At 43.5% G+C, this 25,062-nt stretch overlaps 1 protein-coding gene across 1 annotated transcript; it reads right to left on the reverse strand.

Annotated features, from left to right (window-relative positions):
- Positions 1–259: 259 nt before the first annotated feature.
- Positions 260–24,519, reverse strand: kif16bb (kinesin family member 16Bb). Its single transcript, XM_063874237.1, is given in 20 exon segments — positions 260–2,898; positions 3,593–3,683; positions 4,471–4,647; positions 7,490–7,578; positions 13,228–13,310; positions 14,593–14,730; positions 14,830–14,881; positions 15,018–15,137; positions 20,315–20,374; positions 20,431–20,496; positions 20,619–20,794; positions 20,953–21,075; positions 21,450–21,618; positions 21,889–22,031; positions 22,105–22,217; positions 23,010–23,107; positions 23,872–23,988; positions 24,098–24,208; positions 24,295–24,358; positions 24,430–24,519. Coding segments are annotated over 20 exon segments (4,143 nt in total). The 5' UTR covers positions 24,477–24,519; the 3' UTR covers positions 260–792.
- Between the last annotated feature and the right edge of the window lie 543 nt (positions 24,520–25,062).

Below are 25,062 nucleotides of genomic sequence, written 5' to 3' on the forward strand. Positions count from 1 at the left end.
AGAGTGTGGAGGTTGATAAGATAAGAATAAAAATGTGTGCAGAGTCCTAGACACTGAGGAGGAGGCTGCAAGTAAAATTAGCAGCCAACGCCAAAGCTCACAACAGATAAGAGAGTAGGAAGAGAAAGAAAGCCTGATGGAAATGATAGCAAGACAGCATATTAGACAAAGCAGTGAAATGCATCAGACTCTGAATTCTTTGTTTTTGAGTAAAAGATCAACTATCAGAGCTTATGGTCAACACAACTAAAGAGAAGTATTGGATTGAGCATTCTTTTATTTAAAACAAAATACTTTATTTGTATGTAAAATATTTGAAATTGGCAACATCTTGACATATACATACAGTTTAAAGTAACCATTGCAGTGAGAGTATTTGGTAGGATTTTTCTAAAATCCCTTTTTAAAGATGTTACAATACCTGTGAAACAAACAAAACCAGGACAAACAGGTTTTTAATCCTGAATGTCAAAATAATTATTTTTATCATCCCACATTAAACTGACAACCTTTGACAAAAATAATAATAGGGGGCTAATTGTTAAAGAACAAAAACTATCAAGAACAAAGAAATTCAAGGGGTTGAAAGATAAAAGTGCAAAAGCCATGTATTATTAAAATGACAAACTTTAAGAAAAACAAATCAAAATGGAAACTTCAAAATAGTTCACAGCTTAACTGTCATTTTGCAGTGAAGCTGTCCTCTGCATTGTCTGGTTTGGATGCACTTTTGCTCCCTGTGATTGAGAGTTTTCATGCCGGGCTGTTCATTACTGGCTGTTCAGTCCTTGATCAGACATTTGACAAGTGCTTAATCAGGAAAGCGGCCTCAGAGGAGCAACTGAAAGTTAATTTCCACACTTCGGTATGCGGAGATGAATTTGAAGCGTGTGCAGACGGGGTAGCTGCCTTAGTCACGCTTTCAGGGTGACCCCTGCCCCTCACATTCGCCAAGATTACATCCAGACTGACAGCACCGCGCTCGTCTTCATCATGCACCAGCACGCAGCGCACATCTGAGCACTGACGGAGAGTTAAGTCATTGAATTGGGGACGGCAGGGCTCCGTCCTGACAGAGCGTGGAGTCGGGTGAAAGACAGCATCCTCCTGCACCAGGCCGAGGTGGGTGTCAGTCAGTAAAAGCTGGGCCAGGGGCTCAGTGTAGTTACTGGGACTGATCCGCACCCCTACACCCGTGTACAGCAGTATCTGCACTTCGCCTAGGGATACTGTTCCTTCATCCATGTTACAATGGAGAAAGTACACCAGATCAGCCAGACTTTTCTGAAACTGGCAGCAGACCTTTAATCCAGCGTCCAGCAACAGGTCAGGCACAGATGCCTGCCAGTCTAACGACAGCCTCATCAAGTCTCCATGAAGCAGCGGGTGCCGAGACACCCTGCTATCCCCGGGGCAGATAACACCAAGTATGGCCGAGCACAGGTCTTTGGTAAGGTGCTGGCTGTGGGTGTAGACACCCAGGATGCTCTCCTCTGTGGAGCCCATCAAACGCAGACTGTGGCCTGCTAAGCCTATCTGCACCTCTTTCAGCTGCAACAACGGGAGCTGATGGAACAAAACCAGGTGCCCGGAGTCAGCAGTCAGGGTGAAGAGGCCAGTCTCTGCCAGGACCAGGAGGGCGGGGCGAGGCTCGGGTTGGCTGCACTTGGCAACATTCAGCCAATAGAGAGCTAAAATCTTCTGGGAGTTGTGCACTGAGGTGGAGATGAGCGTCTGACTAAAGATTTGGACGTTGTTTGTGTTGTGGACATTTATTGAGTTCTCCAATGCTTGATCGTCTTCTTCAGGTGAACCGGTAACCTCTGGGTTACTTATATGTTTCACTGGTAACAGCTCTGTAGATAGTGTGTGTCCTTGTTTTACATGAATAACAGGTTTGACTTGCTCTTGTGGTAACTGCAGATCCTCTATACTGTTATTCCTTGTCGACGTATGTTGTGGAATTAGCTTAATGTCATTTGGCATTTCTTCTACCTTGCTTACATTTTTTAATGCGTCACTATTAATGCAGCTCCGACTTATCTTTACTTCTTCCTCATGCTGAAGGTATCGAGTCAACTCTGTGTGAATGTGCTGTGTGAGAGAAAGATCTTTCACCATGGAGAAAATGTGACTATCCTTTACCAGAGAGAAGACCTTGCTCTCCTTCACTAAAGACATATATTGACCCTCCCTGACTAGAGAGACAACTTGACTAGACAAGCGGGCCCCAACATGCTGTACACCCTCTTTCCTGACCTGCTGCAATACTGTGGGAGAGCTCCACAGGAGACGCCCTGCACCCTGGACCAACCAAGTTACTCTGCTGACCAAAGAGCCCAGTCCTGAGTGTTGAATCGTGGCTGCTGCAGTCCCTACCCCAGTTGAAAACCCCTGCAAACCTCCAGATTCATCCATCTCTGCACAGTCAAACTGGCCCTCGAAGATAGTTTCCTCAAGTGGACAGTGGGCTGCCTGACTGCAGAGAGGCTTTATGTCGAGCTGAGGATGAGGGCTGTTCTGTGGGAGCACAGACGTGGAGCGAGTTCCTCTGCTGCTCTGCAGGTGGGACATGCTGCTTAATGAGCTCCCACCAGAGTCGGGTCTCTCCTTGTAGCAGTCAGCCACGGCGCCTTTGATCTTGTTAGCATTCCCCTCTGGCTCTGTGCCACATCCATCACCTGGGCCCAGAACACTTGTCTGCTGGAGGCTGGCATCCCCTGACCAAACCTCTTCTCTCGCTTTCCTCTGTGGCCACTCAGACATGAGCCCCGGCCCTGATTTATGACACAAGTCCCTCTCCTGCTCCTGGCCATCCCAGGTGCTTATCCCATCCTGTAGTGCATCTCCATCCATCTGAATGTTGGTGTGAGGGACAGGATTTTTTTCAGGTATGACCTAGTTTGTAGTGTGTAAATGGATGAGAAAAGAGGAATCGCTGAGGAACTAAAACTTCTGTACAGAGTAATTCAAAAAAGTCCTGTTTAATTTATGCAATGCACTACAAAATTAAGCACGGCCATTGCAGACAAGCAACTAAAATAAGCATTTCACTCGATTTAAAAAGGACTCTTTATTAATGTATTCAATTATATTTGAATACATTAACACATGCAAAGGAAAATTTAGTGAAAAACATCAAGGTACATGTATAAACAGAACGACTTCAAAAGTGTTCTCATTGCCATGTGCTTTGGTAAAGTGACTGTCATTTAAACGCTATTACACTTTCCTGTAGGGGTTTCAAGGAAAATATGTGCATAATAAACAAACACAACAAGCCAAGGGAAAAAGTATTTCATGCCTCATAAAAATCTGATTGGGCCTGGCTGGAAAGTGGGGTAGGAAGGTATTGACATTTTCTGTTTTGCAAAAGACAAAAGGGATTTGTACTTCAGTTGCACGGTGACTTGGTAAAGACTGCAGAACACATTTTTCCCTTTTGCTCACTTAGTATTAGCTCATTCAATATCTTTAAAAACGATTACAAGTAATTTAATAAAATACCCATGGCTCATTGATTAAAATCCTTATTTCCTTTAGATCTAATCAAGAGAGGGAATTGCTTTGAAATTAAAATGTGAATACATACTGCAGTCATGAGCTTCTCTATTGTGGATGAGGTAAGACAGCTGTGTGGCACTTTGGACGCGGCTGTCTCTGCAGACTGCGTTTCCATCTGGCTGAAAAGGGACACAGTGAAGCGACAAGAATTAAATAATACCTTTTCATTTTCTTTTAGAGAACAAAAGTTGCGTCTTGATATGGGGAGGTGTGTGCACAATACATCTTTGTTTTTGTTCCTATCCATGAATCCAGCCTCTTTGTTTTTCAAAGCAAATGTAACTATTTGCTTTGGTGGGACACTGGGGACTTCAAACAGTTTGCAGGCAAAAGACAAGACTGCACAACCCCCAAACCCCACCTTCACCAAAACCTTCCATTAGATTTGAAAAGCAAACAGCCCAAATGGCTGGATGAGATTAGAGTCACTCTACTAACTGTGAAATTAAATAGAATCTGTGCATGTTGATTTGAGGATTTACATACAATTTTCAGCCCTAGAGGGGGGTGCAGAAACCAAATATACAGCTCAGAATGATTTCTGACAGTAAACAGAGGCTTTGGCTGGTCGGTGAGGGAGGAAAGCGGGAGCGCTAAAGCACTGACAACATCAACAAGAGGGATCACAGGCCAGGTCCTCCTGGTGATTAAAGGATTTTTTGCAGATCCTGAGGATCAGTCCAGAGGATGTCCTGCACTTGGCAGATGTTTGTCTGCTCACATGAACAAATTGACGGAACACTGATCTGAGATTTCTAGCCTAAGAAGCGAGCCACCTTTTTCTTGATACCATTTTGCTCTCATGCAGAGGTTTACAGTGATCTTGCTGTGGAATGACTGCTGGTACACAAATAAGGATTCATTAACATCACCACAGAAAGCACAGTTCGCCTCCATCTAACTTACCCGTTGCCAGTCTCTTCCATCTCTGCCCCTGTTGCCTTGCTTTCTGCTCTCGATTGATGGGGAGCCCTACTGTTTTCCTTTGAAAGTCTTTTGATGTCCCGGTTGCGTCTGTTCAGGTTTTCTTGGACCTGCTGCCATTCCACCTCCTGCTGGTTGAGCTTCTCTTCCATCCTTCTACTTATCACATCGTGCATGCACACCCACACAGATTTTACAGAGAAGTCCTACATCCCTTCATCTGCATCACATCTCATTGCATACATTTCTAGCTCATTTTGTGGCCTTTTTATGAAACTCCAACCCAGATATTTGAAAGAGACACACGGGAGGTTGACTAAAAAGATGAGCTTTAAAGTAAAGTGACACAAAAATGAAAATCACAGCCTTCAGAGTTAAATTGTTCTAGGTAGGATTCTTCTATCTGTACTAAAGCTAGTGGCTGGAGGTGTGGCACAGGAGCTCCTAGAGTGATGGATGTTAACCAGCGTGAAAACACAATTTCAGGGGGATTCCTGCATATAATAACAGCTTGTCAGTGGTCAGAAGGCAGCCAAGAGTAAAGTCGCCACTTGGCCTTCTGGCCAGAGTTAGCAAATACTGGGAGGGTTGTCAGATGAGGGACTTTCAGACTAAGGTGGCCATTAAAAGCTGCATGGGTCAAACGCCAGCTAGCCCGTTCCATCACTGGGAGCTATCAGAGTCCCTACTCTGCTGGGTTTGAAAGAGCAGTATTTGAACCTTGCTCTGGTTACACAGTCCATTTGAAAAGGAAAGTGGACCAAATTTTACTTGTGCACATGAGTGTGTCTTTAGTGGGGTCATGAATTAATGCACATTACAAAAGCATATGACCTCGCAATAACAGACAAACCAAGCCCTTCTCTTGACTCTTCTAGGAATTTCCATCTCATGTTTCCAAAATAAAAAGCTCAATTTAATTGGTTTCCTACACCTTATGCTTAGAGACAAGGCTACATGAGGAAATCTGCAGTCAGATGATATAAATGCTCCTTGACATCTCATAAATATAGATCAGTGAATCAAACATCTGGATAAATAGACAAATATGAAGTGAATGTTTTGTTAATGCAGTTAGCCTTTTCCTGTCCCAAATCTCAAGTGAGAAAGTCTGTGATCCAACTGATGTAGACAATAATAGTAGGCTTGCTTTGTTGCAAAGGAGCACCCCCTCAAGCAACGGCAGGTCGGTTCAATGTTATCTCCTGTCACTCCCAGAGCTGAGCAGATATCCAAAGCAACCATTTGAATTTAAAGTATTTGCTCTTTTTTTCTCACTGAGGCTCATTTCCAAGATGATCGGGGAAACTTACAGATCAATTCTGTCCTTGCTGCAAGGGATTTCATGCTACACAGAAAACAAGCAGAACAAGGACGGAATACATATCCAAGCAATGAGAGAAGCAAAAAAAATGAAGGAAAATGAATAAGCAGTGTATTTTGCTAAATGTGGTACTTCCATGTTTTCCTCAGTGTATATGTACACTGTAAAAAAAAAACTAAAAAAAAACAGGTTGAGTCCTGCTGCCAATCTGCCATTAACGCCTACAGACTTCCATCAACTGTCTAAGTCTCCGTGAAGCATAGACTCCTGACTTCAATTCTTCATCTTTTCGCCGCTCTGTTATACCGCTTTCACACAAACCCTTTTCGGACAAAGAGTGAGCGTGTTCGACTAATTGCGGCCTTGTGATTATCCTTTAAATACTCAGGTGTTTAAACTTTCACATACAAGTAATGTCCGACCAATATTTACAGGTGTCAGACTGAAGGCAGTATGAATCACCTGAGCAGAAGCACCGCTTTTCGGGGATACTGCACTAAGAGGGAAATTACATGTCAGGCAGCTCCACACGCTGTAAAAAATCTGGGAGGGTTATCAGATCATGAGACTCGGGGTGTCTCAAATTGCTCACTTTCTTCAGTACGTGGTGAATCACTAGAGAGCGAATTGGATTTTGGGCACTAATTCAATGAACACTGAGCCACTGACAGATCAATGACCGCTCACACAGTTCCAAGGCAGTGGCAGGGTATAAAGATCAGTCAGATTAACACAGTGCCTTTCAGGGTTTGGTAGGCTGTAGTGTAATAAAATAATAGTGAGGAACCATAACTGACATAAGAAAATATGTCACTGTTTGATAAAGCTACTGTGAATAGGATTTTGATGTAATTATAGCTTATTTCAATTTTATTTTCATATATATTTACTTAATATTGTTAATTAGTGGCAATATCCAGATAAAGGCCACATAAATAATTGGTTCCCCAATACAAAACACAAACCTTGACACTTTACCTTCAGCCAATTTGGAGATTTTTACACACCTAGACGTTTTGATACATCCAAAAATCAGTTCAAATCAAATGTAAACATATTCTTTTTTGGATATTAACCACATATGCTAGATCTAAATGACTGATTTCAAGACATGAATTTAGTGACATAACAGAAAAACAATTATATCAGGAGCTTATATCATCTGCCGTTATCACTTAATAGATGCTGGGACACTTAAATATGGACTTAGATTTGCTGCTATGGCCATGCTAATTCAAAAGAATGAAGATTAAGAGCTAATGTAAAAAGGATCTGCTAAGAGGGACAACAAATGATGTCACTCCCCATCAGTACTGCTTCTTCTTCACTGTGCATTGTGGGAGTTTAGGGGAATTAGTTATTTTGGAAATGGGACACAGGGCAGTTCCCTACCTGCAAAACAAGAGACTTTTTTGGACACGCCCTTGGGCTGTAGGAGTTGAGTTTTCCTGCTGTGGTTTCCACTGGCTCAGCATTAAGCATCAAAATGGCTTTTTTGCATGTTCCCACCTCTCCTCACAGAAATGCTGCGATGATTTATGGCTTTGATTTGGTCCATGCGCCCGATGAACACTGCTCAATAAGCAGGCACAGTGTGGAGATTGAGGTGGACAGGGTTCAGTTATGCTTGGGTCACAGAGAGTTGAGAGCTATTACACATGTCTGCATGCGTCTCACCCTGGGTTTTGCAGCATCGCCTCGGACAGAGTCTCTGTAGAGTTCGACATGTCAGTCAAGGGCAGGCTGAAGGCAGACGGCAGCCCCCTCTGCAGACAACAGAATGAGACAGCACTGTGAAATGTAAATCTGGCCGAGTGTGAGAAGAGTGACAGCTGCCTGCAGTTGATTTGCAGTTACGCAATGGTTCAATTAATAGTATATACTGTATGTCGTCAGTATTCATCAAACTTTTTCTCACAAATCTTAACTTGATGGACTGAAGAGCTTTGACAACATTAACAGGGATGTCAAAAACTAGATAATCCGAACCCTTCCAAATGAGGGCAAACCGCACGAAACTCACATATTCCCAAAATGAAAAAGCACATTTGATGTATAACTAGGTCCATTTTGGGGTTTCACATTTAATATTTAGCACTATTATATTGCTCCATTTGAAATATACTGTTTTAAACCGGAATTACACGGGGGCTTTTCAGTGTGGGAGCATATTTTAATATGAGGAAATGTAGAACTCTTAAGACCATCTCATTTGAGGTCCATGTTAAAAATGAATGACAAAGACTCTTCTCGGGACCACAGCGGGTCCTGAATGTCTCTACTTTACTTGGCTGTAATGGTGTGCAATTTTCAATAATGCAGAGAGCTGTCAGAAAACAGAAGCACAGCTGCATCAGTAAAATGGTGTGTGAATACATTTTGCAACATAAAATGTAATAAAGCAAGAGGAAATGCTTAAATGAGACTCAATTTGAGTTGCAGTAAATTATACTAGACTGGAACTTACTTTTTAAAAATACAGGCATTGTTATGCGAGTGTTGTAGCAATAATTTCAGATTGTGCAACTACCAAACCTGGAAACCTGCATACTGGCTTCTTGATGTAATCTGCTTCCCTAGTGCTCCTCACAGACACATTCAGTGTCTGACCTAACTTTTCCTTCACCGAATTAGTTTTTTTTTTAGTACATTTGGTAAGATTTAGTTTGGAATATCCCTTTATCCTTTCCGAGAACCAGCACCTTATCGTGGTGGAGAGGTTTGTGTGCCCCGATGAACCTGGGGGCTGTGTTGTCTGGAACCTTGTGTTCCTGGTAGGGTCTCCCATGGCAAATTGGTCTCAGGTAAGGGGCCAGACTAAGATTGGTTCAAAAAGACTTCATGAATGAACATCATTGGAAGCGAGGATACCCGGCCCGGAGGAAGCCCGGGGTCCCCTTCTGGAGCCAGGCCCAGAAGGAGGACTCGTCAGCGAGCGTCTGGTGGCCGGGCTTGCCACGGAGCCCGGCCGGGCACAGCCCGAAAAAGCAACGTGGGCAACACCTCCGCTTCTCCGTCCCGCGGGCCCACCACCTACGGGAAACAACGATGGGGTCGGGTGCGCTGCCAGAAGGGTGGCAGTGAAAGCAGAGGGTCTCGACGGACCAGACTCAGGCGACAGAAGTTGGCTTTGGGGACGTGGAATGTCACCTCTCTGGGGGGGAAGGAGCCGGAGCTTGTGCGGGAGGTGGAGCGTTACCAGCTGGATCTGGTGGGGCTCACTTCTACGCACAGCGTCGGCTCTGGAACCTTACTTCTGGATAAGGGTTGGACTCTATTCTTCTCCGGAGTTGCCCAAGGTGTGAGGCGCCGAGCGGGTGTGGGGATACTCACAAGCCCCCGGTTGAGTGCCGCTTTGTTGGAGTTTACCCCAGTGGACGAGAGGGTCGCCTCCCTACGCCTGCGGGTCATGGGGGGGAAAACTCTGACTGTTGTGTGTGCTTATGCACCAAACAGCAGTTCAGAGTATTCGGCCTTCTTGGAGACCCTGAAAGAAGTCCTGTATGGGGCTCCTGAAGGGGACTCCTTAGTCTTGCTGGGAGACTTCAACGCACACGTGGGCAATGATGGAGACACTTGGAGGGGCGTGATTGGGAGGAACGGCCCCCCTGATCTGAACCGGAGTGGTGGTTTGTTACTGGACTTCTGTGCTAGTCATGGATTGGCCATAACAAACACCATGTTTGAACATAAGGATGCTCATAAGTGTACGTGGTACCAGAGCACCCTAGGCAGAAGGTCCATGATCGATTTTGTAATCGTATCATCGGATCTGAGGCCGCATGTTTTGGACACTCGGGTGAAGAGAGGGGCGGAGTTGTCAACTGATCACCATCTGGTGGTGAGTTGGGTCGAGTGGCGGGGGAAGCCTCTGGACAGACCTGGTAAGCCCAAACGTGTAGTGCGGGTGAACTGGGAACGTCTGGAAGAGTCCCATGTCCAGGAAGCCTTCAACTCACACCTCCGGCGGAGCTTTTCAGGCATCCCTGTGGAGGCTGGGGACATTGAACCAGAGTGGGCGGTGTTCAAAGCCTCTATTGCCGAAGCTGCGGCGGGGAGCTGTGGTCTCAAGGTCTTAGGTGCCTCAAGGGGCGGTAACCCTCGAACCTCGTGGTGGACACCGGTGGTTAGGGAAGCCGTCCGACTGAAGAAGGAGGCCTTCCGGGATATGTTATCCCTGGGTACTCCTGACGCAGTTGCAAGGTATCGACAGGCCCGAAGGGCAGCAGCATCAGCCGTGGCCGACGCAAAGCAGCGGGTGTGGGAGAAGTTCGGAGAAGCCATGGAGAAGGACTTTCGGTCGGCACCAAAGTTGTTCTGGAAAACCGTCCGACACCTCAGGAGGGGGAAGCAGGGTACCATCCAAGCTGTGTACAGTAAGGATGGGGCGTTGTTGACCTCAACTGATAGTGTGTTAGGGCGGTGGAAGGAACACTTTGAGGAACTCCTGAATCCGACAACTCCGCACTCTATGTTAGAGGCAGAGCTGGAGTATGAAGGGGGATCAATTCCAATCTCACGGGGGGAAGTCACTGAGGTAGTTAAACAGCTCCACAGTGGCAAAGCCCCGGGGGTGGATGAGATCCGCCCAGAAATGCTGAAGGCTCTGGGTGTTGAGGGACTGTCATGGTTGACACGTCTCGTCAACATTGCGTGGAAGTCGGAAACAGTACCGAAGGAGTGGCAGACCGGGGTGGTGGTTCCTCTCTTTAAAAAGGGGGATCAGAGGGTGTGTGCCAATTACAGAGGCATCACATTACTCAGCCTCCCCGGGAAAGTTTACTCTAAGGTGCTGGAAAGGAGGGTCCGGCCGATTGTCGAACCTCAGATTGAAGAGGAACAATGCGGTTTTCGTCCTGGTCGTGGAACGACGGACCAGCTTTTCACTCTCGCAAGGATCCTGGAGGGGGCCTGGGAGTACGCTCATCCGGTCTACATGTGCTTTGTGGATTTGGAGAAGGCGTATGACCGGGTTCCCAGGGAGATACTGTGGGAGGTGCTGCGGGAGTATGGGGTGAGGGGGTCTTTGCTCAGGGCCATCCAATCTCTGTACTCCCAAAGCGAGAGCTGTGTCCGGGTCCTCGGCAGCACGTCGGACCGTTTTCCGGTGAGGGTTGGCCTCCGCCAGGGCTGCGCTTTGTCACCAATCCTGTTTGTGATATTCATGGACAGGATTTCGAGGCGTAGTCGTGGGGGAGGGGGTTTGCAGTTCGGTGGGCTAAGGATTGCACCACTGCTTTTTGCAGATGATGTGGTCCTAATGGCTTCATCGGTCTGTGACCTTCAGCACTCACTGGATCGGTTCGCGGCCGAGTGTGAAGCGGCTGGGATGAGGATCAGCACCTCCAAATCTGAGGCCATGGTTCTCAGCAGGAAACCGATGGATTGTCCACTCCAGGTAGGGAATGAAGCCTTACCCCAAGTGAAGGAGTTCAAGTATCTCGGGGTCTTGTTCTCGAGTGAGGGAACAATGGAGCGTGAGATGGGCCGGAGAATCGGAGCAGCGGGAGCGGTACTGCAGTCGCTTTGCCGCACCGTTGTGACGAAAAGAGAGCTGAGCCAGAAGGCAAAGCTCTCTGTCTACCGGGCCATCTTCGTTCCTACCCTCACCTATGGTCATGAAGGATGGGTCATGACCGAAAGAACGAGATCGCGGATACAAGCGGCCGAAATGGGATTTCTCCGCAGGGTGGCTGGCATCTCCCTTAGGGATAAGGTGAGAAGTTCAGTCATCCGGGAGGGACTCGGAGTAGAACCGCTGCTCCTTCGCGTTGAAAGGAGCCAGTTGAGGTGGTTCGGGCACCTAGTGAGGATGCCACCTGGGCGCCTCCCTAGGGAGGTGTTCCAGGCACGTCCAGCTGGGAAGAGACCGAGGGGTAGACCTAGGACCAGGTGGAGGGATTATATCTCTTCACTGGCCTGGGAGCGCCTTGGAATCCCCCAGTCAGAGCTGGTTGATGTGGCCAGGGAAAGGAAAGTTTGGGGCTCTCTGCTGGAGCTGTTACCTCCGCGACCCTGACGGAAAAGCGGGAGAAGATGGATGGATGGATGGATGTCCCTTTATCATCATACTGTAGGCGTTAAAAAATTGACAACCTTACAGATACTGTATTATTTCACCTCAAATAACCAAACCCAAAAAATACAGACACAAGTGATCTTAAGGAGTTGAGATTGGTCTTCAGCTAGAGATTTGTTTCTATTTATCAATGTAACAAATAATCCTAGTGTGATTGGATACTGTCAAACAATAAACATGTGGTTGACCTGCAGCATACAGGATCAAAACATTTGAAACTTTCCTCTTAAGTTTGAGCATTTTAGATTTTCTGCCATTGCTTACTAACTCCAAACCTCTTCACCTAAAAATGTAAAATTAGTAGAAATGTTCCTTTAGAAACGTATATACACAAAATACCTTTAATCTGCGGTGACCCTAGCCCTGTTTTCTGTAATTCCTGTGTTTCAAACATCACTGGGCATTTGACCTTTCCTATAAGAACTTAGTAACCAGATGCCATATTGGAAAAAAATGGCAGACATTGGGTTCTGAAAAACATAAATATTATTTGGACAATGTACGTTTCAAAATGAGAGTGAGTCTGGGGCTGGTTTGCAACCGCAGGAAAACACCCTGACCCTAACAGCAGTGACGTGGCTTGCAGTGTCATTGAACCGGGGATGAAGGGCCAACTTTAAATGATGCATTTGCAATCTGTAACTAGCAAATCCTACTCCTTCTGCTTTTAATCTGTGAACACGTTTTATTATTCATACACCCATTTAGACAATCTAAATTAAACATAAACAACTTATTGCAGAGGAACACTGGTTTTGGTTTCCTTGGAAGAAAGGGTGCCCTTACACACAATGGGTTTTTAAGAAACACATGAAAGTGAATAAAAGCCAAGAGGGAGCTGTTGCAGGCTGGGCGAAAAGCAGCAAGTGTTAAAGCAACTGCACCTGGCTTCCTTTCATAGAGAGACTTATCTGAGGTCGAAAACAGTTCAATATTTTGGAGAGATTGTTCACTGCATGCAGGTCTGGGTTTTTTTTATAAGCCAATTAATAAGAACAAAAGGAGTAGAGTTTAATGCTAAACAGGCAAAAACAAGCAGTAACAGCCGAGAAGCAGGCAGAAGTTTATATTCTGATCAGAAAAAACCTGCATGGATCACACACTGGTGGTGTTATTGTGGAGTTTCTGATGTGGAGTGCAAGTGTGAGTGAAGTTGAACATGAGTCACGTTTGCTGAAGAAAGCAGATATTACAGCTAGTAGTTATGGAAACAAAGTGCATGTTGCTGACTGGCTTTACAAAATTAACAGGAGAAAAAGGCAGCATCTTTTCTGAAAGCAGCTATACAAAAACATCAGGATGGTTTGAAAAAAAAACACAATAGGTCTGTTTGTACCTGACATTTCTCTCTGAGCTGGGCTGCTTCAGTCGGCTGGTTAAATCGGAGTAATGTTCCACTTCCTAGCTTGGTGATGTCACCTAGAGGGGACAGAAGAGGTAAAGCATGAAAAAAAAGACAAATCACCAACTAATTTATCAAGTGAAACTTAATATTTGCAGCACCAAACATTGAATTATGCAATACAGTGCAAGGAAAGACTGGCAGCAGTAAGAAACCTTTAGGAATGGTGCTGATGGTCTACCAGGTAACCTTTGGAGGTGTGGCACCATATCTATAATGCATGAACTCACCTTACAGTGAACTGTCTCTGCACTGAACTTGAGGAAAAGTTGACAAATTGCATAGAAAGTTCTCCTAACATTTTCCCCGGTTGAGGTAAAGTGAATTAATTGCCATGAAGAACCCAATCACAATGCGATTGGCAGTGACCTAGACCAGGGGGATGATTTACCAGAGAAAATGGTCCAAGGGAGCTTGAACAGTCTTGTAAAGCTATAGAATTGAAGTGATATTAAGGTTTATAAATCAGACTCGCACTCAAATGCCCACATCCACAGATTTTCTTGAGGTCTCCTCTTCATTCCTCACCTCCTCTTTTCGCACAGCAAATACTAATCCCGCTACTACTAATGACTTCTGACGAGTGACAAAGCACCTGAGAGGGCAGCCTGTGATGGATTCCAGCTGCAGTTCGACTGAAAATGACTATCATTTGTTCAAGAAAATAGCTTCAGATGCAGTCGTTTCTGTAGGGGATATTGGATAAATTGAAATGGTTATAAAAGAGACTAGGGTAGCCTGGCCCTGCATCGCCTGATTCTGTGTGCAGTTATTATCTCTGGAAAGCAAAGCAGTGTGGATGAGGAGGTCGTAAGCGGGGGAAAGCTTCCAGCCCCGGATAGCGGGGACTGCTCAGGTGGGCAAGAGTTTCAGCTCAGGATCGCTCTGTCCTTTGAAAGGTTAATGCTCTGGCCCACTTCAAACCTGTCGGGCCTATCAACTCCATCTGCCAATTAAATGGAGGGCCTGGGGCTTTGTCTGGGGTCCCTCGCCCTTCAAAATGTTTAGTAAGAGAAATGGCATTTGCCCTGTGGAGAGCTGTTTTCACAATCCACTCATGCCCCGAGTGTGTGCTGCCGTGAGGGTGCCAGGGACATAAAAGTGGATTTCATTTGCAGATGTGATGTAGTGATCTCATAGCACCGCATTCAAAATGAATGGACAAGTTATTGCATCCAACCAGCCAAATAATTGGGAATCTGAATGAGAAATCTTCCTTATTACAGGCATGCCTCCCCCCCTCCGTTCAGGTCCATTAAAAAATATCAGGAGCATATTATTCTTTGTAAAAATACTTACCCTGATTCAGCTGGCAGGGCTCAGTTACCACAGAGCCATTGACTGAACACAGCACACCATCCCGCGGGATCAGAGTCACCGTCCCAGCGCGGTTCTCCAACACACAGTGTTCACCGAGGAGCCCAGGACCATGAAGCACTACAATACAATTAAAAATGAAAGCATAGACATACTGCTAATTGTCAGTTAAATACAAAACAGAGCTGTTGGGAACATATCGCAGTATCCTTGACTCACCAATACCCTGACTGCATGAGGCTTCATCACTCCCGATCAGCGTTCTGCCCTCCTACAGTGAAGATGAAAAGGTCATGATACAATATGCAAGGCGTTCGGCAATTAACCGAAGCAATGGACCTTGACTTCTAATGATTTGAAACAAATTTAGAATCATTTGCGTTTTATATTAAGTTCAAAAGATTCACTTTCAGATAATACAGGACGATTCCGTCGCAGAGCATGTCTTCATCAATGCCAATGAGATGAGGCAACTGGCAGTCCAGGAGCACTCCACTGCCTTTCTTCCACAGAGCCACAGTCTCGTCCTGCAGTGAATATACCATGGAGGGGAACAAACTCGTTCAATAGCCTGTAGCAGGAATGGCGCACAATATAAAATAAAAATGCTGACAGACATTTAATGGCAACCAGCAGAAAACTGAATTCTTTATGACTGCTCTTCCTTGCCTGAAGGCCAGGCAGAATAGCGGCATTCCAACCATGTGTCGACGTGAAGCGGCAGAGTGGCTAACGGCAAGAGAGACACCATAAATCATTCAGATTATCGTGGCGAGAGTCGAACTGTACATTGTGTTCAGCGAGTGAAACAGACGCAGTGCTGCCGCCCACACACACACACACGATGGGTTGCATAACATGCGCCATTGCCTTTATGGAGACTAGCCATCAACACTGCATGTGAATACTCCCGAGTTTATATAGTATGTCAACTTTAGATAACAGCAACAAACTTCAGGTAGTTCTGTGTCATTTACAATGTGTCTGATGGGAGTATTGCGTGGAAGGTCGTACTGAAGCATGTCATGGCAAAAAACTGAGTATTATTTGTTGAGGACAGTGAATAACTGTACTAAAATGACTCATTACAAAACTATTTCATAGGGATTTGATCATTTCCCCCAATAAAACATGGCATTTGTTTAACATAAACGCCAAATCTTAGAAACAGAAATGCAATATCTATATTTCACACATATAGGCTATTGATTAAATAGTGACACACAAGCAACAGTACAGTTTCATGAGCTCAAACTTGACTGATTGCGTAAAAAAAATCATTTCATACTGTTTGTCCAGAAACCCCTGATAAAAAAAAGCTATTTAATGGTGTTACAGCAGCTCTCTACAGAAATGCGATAAGAGCTAGAGAAATTGATTTAATCCTTGAAAGCCATTTCTAAAAAGCACAGGACAGCTACACTTAAACCTCTGATCTGCTTCACTGCCTCCAACAATTGTTGCAGAGGAAATGTTAAAGCCTGAGTCACACCACCTTACAGCATGCGTGTCTGTCAAGGGGCGATATTCATTTAACTTTGTATAAAAGAAGTCATTTGGTATTACATTTTTATTTCTGACTTGTGAGTTAAGCTTTAGAAAAGACCAGACAGGCAGCAGACAGAATGACTTGGTTGAAGAGTTAATTTGCCAATTATTCAACAACAGATGAAATACTCAGACTTCGACAACCCACTGGGTTCAAAAGGCATTCTGAATTAAGCCATAAAAAGGCAACGTGTCAAGGCCGCTAACCTTTTCCTACCAGGGCAATGGCTGTGGTTCAATAACACAGTCTACCCAAGCATGAGTGGCCCCTATCAGTAGTATTCTTCTGTTAAGCTGGTGGACTAATGCCTCACATTGCCATGGATTAAATCAAATAAATATCTTCCTAAGAAGCAAAGCAGAAAATCTCTCATATGGAGGATTCAGAGGAAACACTCTGCATAAACTAGTTCCCCTCTCTTTCAACCTCTTCCTACACTCCCTGGTATAGATTGGGCGGTGAAGTGAGAGACGTGTTCACTACCAGCAACACCTCACTCATTGGCAGTTGTGAGAAATCCTTTTTTTTCCTAATGAAGAAGGAGCGGCATCGACCTCAGCCCCTGTACTTAATTAAAAGGGATTCTTCACAGACTTCATTAAAAAGGTGAAGAGCAGCCTGGCAGATTCATGCACTGTGTCACTGTCCTCAGACATCAGGAACAGATGAGATGTCCTAACATCCACACACAAAAACAGACAAAGTTGCTCCTCACCACACCCGGTCAGTCAGTGTTGTCTGTGTGCGGGTGCTAAGAGGACAAAAAAAAAAGTCTGCTTTGAGATGGAGGCAGCTGTTGAACATACTGTAATTAACTGTGGCCCAGTCCAGCAGCCAGGCTTGGGCAGCATTTGGGCTCCCATTAAAGCCATCATCACTGTTTGGGCAGAATTTTTAATGGATTTTTCTCAGCACTTTGACAGTTCAGGTTCCTGCCTTTATTAATATTCATTTAAAAAAACACACTAACCCAACTAATCCTTCCTTCCAGACTGCCCATCGCCAACAGAACAGATAAGCAGAAACTGAACCCAGGCCAAGAAAAAACACTTCTGCATTTAAATCTTTCTGTTACATTAAAAAGGCTAATTTCCATGAAAGAGCTGCATTTATACCCAAGATTATTGCTCTTTATAAAAGTTCAAATGAAAGGGCATGAAGGGAAAGGCAATGACATGGGCAGTTTTTTTAAATGGCGTGAACGCTTTTGTTTGTAATAATTGGTTATATTCCACAATGGTAACTAACAGAAGGAATCTGTGTTATTCCTTTGTTTAAAGAATGTGAAAAATAGACTGGGTTTTTATAAATAGAATTGATATATTATTAGGGCGTCAGTTGGAGATTTTAGTCCTTATGCGTGAATTGCATTTATAAAATGTGCATTTCAGAATTGGCCATATGATTTTCATGAATTAAATTTAAGAAAAAGTCGATCTAGTTTGGAGCTGACTTTTACTGGCATGTTAACAATCAAAAGGTGAGTTGCTGATGAGAATATGTAAAAGGTCATGAAATGCAATAAGGACCTGAAAACGTATAACTGCTGACAGTATGAAGTAAATTGACATTAAACAGAGCCAGGCTGAGAGCATTCAAGGCTCGAGTTGCGTCTTTGTGCTGATTGCAGCGTGTTTGGGAAGTACAAAAAAAACACTAAGATCAAAGAAACCTTGTTTCATTTTATCTTACTGAAATTGAGGTTCCTCCCACCAATGTGTTATAAAGGGGACCTGAAAGGGTGGCTGGGGAGCAAACTGCACTCGTGAACTAGAGCTACTCACAAAATGTGTGCGTGTGTGTGTGTGTATAACCCTGAAGTAGAACAACATTTCACTTTACCCTCTTCCTGCCTTTTTTGTTCTCTCAATTGGTCGCCGTCTCTGTCTGGTAAGAGGCTGCTGTGGAATCCATCTCATATTAATTACTTTTTCTTTCCCACATGCCCTGTAACCAATCTGGGAAGCTGACGATGAATAACTTTGCATTCTAAATCTGCTTTGAATACAGAATTAAAAACTTTGTTTACAGCCCTCTTGGTCAACTTGTCTCCTTCCGGCCCAGGCAGAAATTTTCATCTAGCTCTCAGGAGCAGCGTTAACTGAATTAAACCCCCTGAAAAAAAATGAGAATGGAAGAGTTGGAGAAGAAAAACTCGATTTAATGTGTTAGAGATGTAGAGCGTGCAATATGTAGAGCCCCATACACAAGGCCATTTGTTACGAAAAATCTACTTTCAATAAATTCCCTAAATGTAATTAAGGTTGTTTGTAAGGTATGTGTACTGAATCTTGAAATGGCTTCAAAAATGGGGCTGGATGTGCTACTATGTACTGACCTGAGCTGAGCAAAGAGACCACCTCTAACGTCTGTGCAGAACGCAAATGCACAGCAAGACAAATGTCAAATCCATTAAGTCATTTATCAAACACTTAGACTTTCGGCAACAACAGAGTTGGTCACCAGTACAGTGGCCTGGGTGTCACGTTCCATCATACATCATAACCGGTGCTTCTACATGTATGGGCACAGCTCTAAATAAAGCATATTTTTCAGCTCAGCCAGCAGAGATGGACGATGTTGCCTCCGAGCATTAAGCCATCAGTGCTTGACTATGTGAACAGACTTGCAACACTGTTACTGGAATTAATATGTCGGATAGTCAGAAACAAGTGCCATATGTCAATAATCAAGACCTTTTCATTAGGAGCGCCAACAGCTGCTAATGAGATCAAATACACTTCCATAAATAAAAGGGCTGTCAAACCACTTAATGTTACCTGTTAATCACATCATACGGTATCATAATGTTAAAAATCCAACAGGAATATATAGCCAACATTCATGCGTAGGGCATTTTAACGTCTAACACAATGGCTTCCTAAATATGTACTTCACTGCCATTCGGGTGCAGAAGTCAGAAATGTACAAATCTTTCCATGTCCAGTTTAGACCCAAAAATCTGCTCGAGAGAAGGAACTGTTAAGCATGTACGATCGTGACAAAATGTCTCTGCATACTTTCTGACTGGCACGCTTCACAGTTCAATGCATAATGCAACAGGCTACTTGGCAGAGTAGAATGAGTCCCCAACAGATGACATTTGGTGTTATTTGAGAGGTTGGGCACAAATTCAATAGGAGGAAAAAATTTGCGTAAATTCTGCAGTTGGCACACAGAGACATTTTTTGTTGCAGCTTGGGGTCTTATAAAAGATGCTGCCACCCAGTCCCAGCCTTGGAGACACCATATTGGGTTGAAAGAGAAGACACGTCTGTTCTGTTTTTCTTTGTCAGTCTCCCCAAACACTGTCACGCACACTAACTTCACGATCATTACAAGGACTCAGCTTTTGGATGCCATTTAAACCCTAAATAGATGGAAAATTAAATTTAAATGTCAGGTCGACTCTATTCTCATTAGCCTTTACACTCCATGAAGTGGCTGTGGTTTACAAGACTTGCAGTGACACCAGCTGGTAGGTTGTCTTTACTGCAAGCAGCAACATCTGTCAAAACTGCTGCTGGGAAAATTGCTGCTTTGTTGAGTGGCAACTGTTAACATTTACAGAGCAAACATTCACACTTTATATACTCAGTACTTTCTATTCCCCTTGCATATATCCTTCTGTACCAATCTTCAAAAGGAATCAGTTTTACATTTATTTTTTTCAAATAATAAATTGTGGTATGGACTTGAAAAAAGGAAATACAAAATTGTTACGACATCAATAAATTGGGTTCTAGAAAACAAGTCAGGCAACAAGAACATAAGAAACAAGGGCACATTTCCAAGCAACAAAACAAACAGTATCAGGTGTTTATGAGTCAAACTAACTGCTGTTAAATAGGTCCAAGGGTATTTGCACCAAAGCATACATCTCTTTTGTCTTTAATCAATGGGTTGTAAGAGGAGTTTATGTCAATAAATGATGATGAATCAAACTCAGGATAAAAGGTATTGTGGAAGTGCCTGTATGTTTTGGTGGACGTAGTTATACTTGTAATATAAATAATAAAATATTTGTACTTCCCGTTCGTCTTTTATGATAAAACAATGTGCCTATGTGCAATGGTGCATCTGTTGTGCGAAGCAATCACTTGTTTTTCTACACTTAAAGACTGTTTTAATATAATATAATAAATGTTGCTCTACCTGCAAAATACTCTAAGTCTCGCCCCATTTGCTGGTCCACTCCTTGGTCAGTTGTAGGACCTGGGTGGGGACATAAAACCTCCCCCACATTTTGTGTTTGGCAGACGATGACTCACCCTCGCCTCATTCTGAAGCAGCTCCTCCTCTACCTTCACAGAGGAACATGGCTCCACATGGCAAACCTGGAGTAGTAGTGAAAAGACAGCCAAACCTACAATGTAACCTTTGCATAAAACAGTGATCAGCATTCATATCGCAATGTGTGCTTGATGGCCTTTTATGTGAGCTTGAACATAAGCAGGACCTGATTGGCTTCTTCTAGTAGCCCTCGGAGTCTGGAAACCTCTGCCCGCAGCTCTCTGATCACCTTCACGTTTTCGTCTTCGTTCACCGTGGGAGAGTTCACTATGTTTTTAGCTCGGCTAGCGTAGCGCAACGTGCTCAGGGTCTCCAGGTAGTTTACATCGGCGGGGGAGATGGCTGCCACGAGGAGGGAGGAAAGCACACAGGATAAGATAAAAAAAGAATTAAAAACACATGATTTTGTGGAAGAAGATATGAGCAAGAATAAAAAAGGGTGACACACACTTTACTGGAAACAGTCTCAAATGTCTTGCCGTCAGGTGGAGTTCACATACTTGCGATCATAGTAGTCACTGAGTTTCCACCCAGGCTGTCTTTCAGTAGCCATGTCAGCACAGAGTCTCTGTAAGGAATGAAGATCTTCTTTTTTGTCGACTGACCTCCCACATTAAGTTCAGCTGGAAGATCACACAGAGAGAAAACACAGACTCAGAGAAACTGGACAGCTCCAGTAACAAATGACTGTTTTTCCTCAAGGTCTATAGATCCATGTTTTTGGGTGGTGGGTGTACAGAATATACCTTTCATTTACAACTATTTGGAATAATACCTCAATAAAGAAACAAATAGAACTGCCTTTTATTTTGAAAAGAGTAGATTGATAAGAGATAGAGAATTATTGTATTCTATACTAGGTCAGCGGTTTCATCCACTAGTGTGGTATGGTGAATGAAATTGCTGCCCTGGCATAAAAATTATTGATTGGATCAGCAGGAAACCAGAAAAAGATGGTGTATCATGGTTTGTCAGTAATGCTGTAACTGCCATTTACCCAGAGCGGAGATCACACTGCCCAGGATGACCAGGGATTTGTTGATGTTGGCGCCTTCCTTCAACCTGGTGCCTGTGGTGCGCGCACTATCCGCTCTCTCGCTGCCTGCCAGGTCCACCAAGTGGATCTTACTCAGCGTCTCACGTGGCACCTCCTCATCAAACCATGCCTGTGGCATGAAATAACACTACTGAGCAATCCCCAGTTCAAAAGAGGCAACTTCACATGGGAATACTTGTAGGCGAAATGGCAACAGTGCTACTTCAGATGGAAAAATAAAAAAGACTTTGAAGACGAAAAAAACAAGTTGAAAATTATCATTACATAAAAACAGTTGAACAAGGTTAATTACAGCTCCTAAGGGATAACATTTACAAACACCCAAAAAGTTTGCTTTCAAACTGACAAGAGACAGCAATGATACGTTCAAGCAGCTCACCTGGGTGAACCTGATGGTGAAGATGCCGTGAGAGCGGCTGCTCGCGTCGTTCATGCCAGTGCTGGCTGTAGTACGGTTGGCATTTCCAAGATTGATCAGGTCCTCCATCTCATTGGGGTTTTGAACCAAACACTTGGACAGATCTACACACAAGTTTTAGTCTGCATTAGATTTTCCTGAAGACAACATAGACAAGAGATGGCAAATAAAACGTACGCTCTACATAGGGTCCATCCCTGGGGTGCTCTCTCACTCTCAAGCCTCCATATGTCGGTATAGTTTTCTTGATGAGAAGGTCCTGCACACGTTCATTATAGATCTCCAAATAACTGGTACCAAGACAGAAACACAAAAGCAAATACAGTCTCCAAGATTGCACACAAGGCCACAAAGGCACAGATTAATGAAGGTTTACAGTGCTGTTATTGATGGCAAAGCACCAAAAGGAAAACAAAACAAATTGCTATTTTTCTTGTCTCTATAAAGAGATGCACAGTAGCTTTAAAGACAAAGTGTTGTGCATGCATTGCTCTCCTTGCAATGGCAATGAATAAACAAAAATTATGCAAAGCAGGTTTCGGCAGAGCACTTCAATCAATATTGGGTGTGTGCAAGAAGCAAAAAGACTATTCTGAGTGGCTGACTCAAAAACAATTGAAGGCATGGAGCAATTAGGCTTCATGAGAATGTGACACTGACGGAGCGATGGCACTTTATTCTCAAACAGGTTTATGCCATGACCTCAATCACATCCTATCACAATATTGTTATTATTCAATGCTTTCAATAGCATAAAATCATTATAATATCATGCACCTCACCAAATTGGTTGAGAATTTGGAGCCCTATGGAGGATGTAAACAATACAAATAATAAGCCATATGATGAAACAGTCACTAAATGTACTATATGTGAATCAGGTATAATTTTTAAAAAGCATTTTAATAACTACCGTATCCTGTCAACTAAAACCAAACATTCAAATGACACTGTTTCTAATTTTATCGACAAGAAAACATTGACAATCAATTAATTTATGATCACTTTTTTATTATATTTGGGAAGTAATGTGTAACTCATATTTCTGTTTGATATACAACAAAGGATGTTTGTTCCCTTACCTGACCTCTGTACGGAAGGACACAGCATCAACCTTTGCTCGATGAGATATCTCACTGAACAAGCCCTCACAGATCTGTGGGATTAAACCTTTATCGTCCTGGCACATAAAAAAAATCAAATCAAACCAAATCAAATTAAACGTTGTTATAGCTTGTTTTGGAAATGTTTAGTGTAACAGTGTTGTTTAAAAATGACAATTTAATTTTGCTCTTGTTGTGTTTTTTAAATATGTGTGTGTCTATTACGTGACGACAACTCAGCACATACAAAGAGTGCTGAACAACAGATCATCTGATATGGAGTTACTGAAGCATAAAAGCAATTCCACTCTGAGCTGCATGCCCTCTTGTTTTAATTACAAAGTAACAGATAGTAAGCATTAAGAGCCATATATAATTATCTGGGATGTTGACAGCAGCTTTGCTGATGACCTTGCACAAGTCTGCTGGTAGACAAGCAGAAAGCTCATTTGTTATGTGAAATGTCCATTGCCTTGCAAGGTGAGGAGAGAAAAGCCGTGGTATGCTGCCCTCATCACATTTTCTGATTAGTGGGGAGAAACATGGAGATAAATGGAGAGACTGTGAGGGACCTCTGATGAGACTGCCATCAGTTTGTAATGTGTTGAGGAGTCAGTGCTATGAGCCCACTGGGTTAACACTGCTAGAGTATTCTGCAATGTAAGCTCTATAGTGAATTTGGTGACATCCTGGGTGTCCCTGAATATTGAGGGTCTAATTTTCTTTTTAAAAGGGCACATTTAGATGCAACTTGGAAAGCTATGAATGTTTCAAGATACATTTTCCAAAATGACACATTAACCTTAGTGAAAGTGCTGAGAAAGCTGAGAGAAGGCCTTACTGCGTGACCCATCATGGTGTAGGATTTTCCTGAGCCTGTTTGGCCATAGGCAAACACACAGGCGTTGAAACCCTCAAATGCAGCTTTCAGGACATCAGACCCCAAGTCATGAAAGATCTGATGCAGCAGGAAAAAAGTAAAAATATAAATTAAATTACCAACAATACAATACAAATAATTCAAATTGTTGAAACAGCTAAGGTAGTAAACAGAAGAATAAAGAAACCTTTTCCTGGGATACACATGTGGGTCTTCCTCTGTTGGATGAATCGTATGAGAAATCATATATGAAAGTCTTGCCTTTTTCCTTCAACTCATCCCCTCGATTAGGTGAAGGCTACAAATTAAAATACACACAAACAAAATCAAATAAAAACGTTAAATGCAGTATAACCCAAAAGTATTTTTGATATTTAGGCCTACCTTGTAAATAGAAGTAGAGTTTCCCTTCATGTGAACTATCACCTTGGATGATAACTGCTTTTCTCTGTGGAAAGGTGAACGTGAGTGGCACTAGAGTTGATTCAAGGAGAACATATAAGCAGTTGAATTAATTACCTTTTGTTCAATGGACGAACTCGGACCGCTACTTTCAATGAAGCCATTATTGATCCAAATCCAACAGAGCAAATGGCCAGTCCTCTCAGCCAGTCGTCTCCAAAGTGAAGTTGGCCTTCAGTGTTAAGGAATCGCAGTGACCATGAATGCACCTAATTATCACACCTGGGGCTTGTGCTCAATTTCTCCATACACGACCCCTTACACGACTTTTTTTTTGTTTTGTATTTTGTTATACAGCTCTTCAAGGTGTATGGTTATTACTTAACCTCTTTGTGCTCAGACAATTTTACTGTGTAGTTTAGCTGTGAATCAGAGTTGTGGACTCAAATCACATGACTTGGACTCGAGTCAGACTGGAGTCATGAATTTGATGACTTGAGACTTGACTTGACAAAATCTAAAAGGACTTGCACTTGGACTTGGACTTTAACATCAGTGACTCGCATTTGGACTAGGACTTGCCCCTTTTGACTCGAAAAGACTTGCTACTTTCCCCAAACCCAAAGATTAAAAAGTATGTTGACATGGACCGCGCTATCTCTCTTTGCACCTGTGTGCATCTGTGTGCGTAACGTGTGTGGCATGACATCCAATCAAATTAGATCCACGTTGTTTTGAACTGACAGCATC

The sequence above is a fragment of the Eleginops maclovinus genome, chromosome 22 (assembly GCF_036324505.1).
Source record: "Eleginops maclovinus isolate JMC-PN-2008 ecotype Puerto Natales chromosome 22, JC_Emac_rtc_rv5, whole genome shotgun sequence".
Taxonomy (NCBI): Eukaryota; Metazoa; Chordata; class Actinopteri; order Perciformes; family Eleginopidae; genus Eleginops; species Eleginops maclovinus.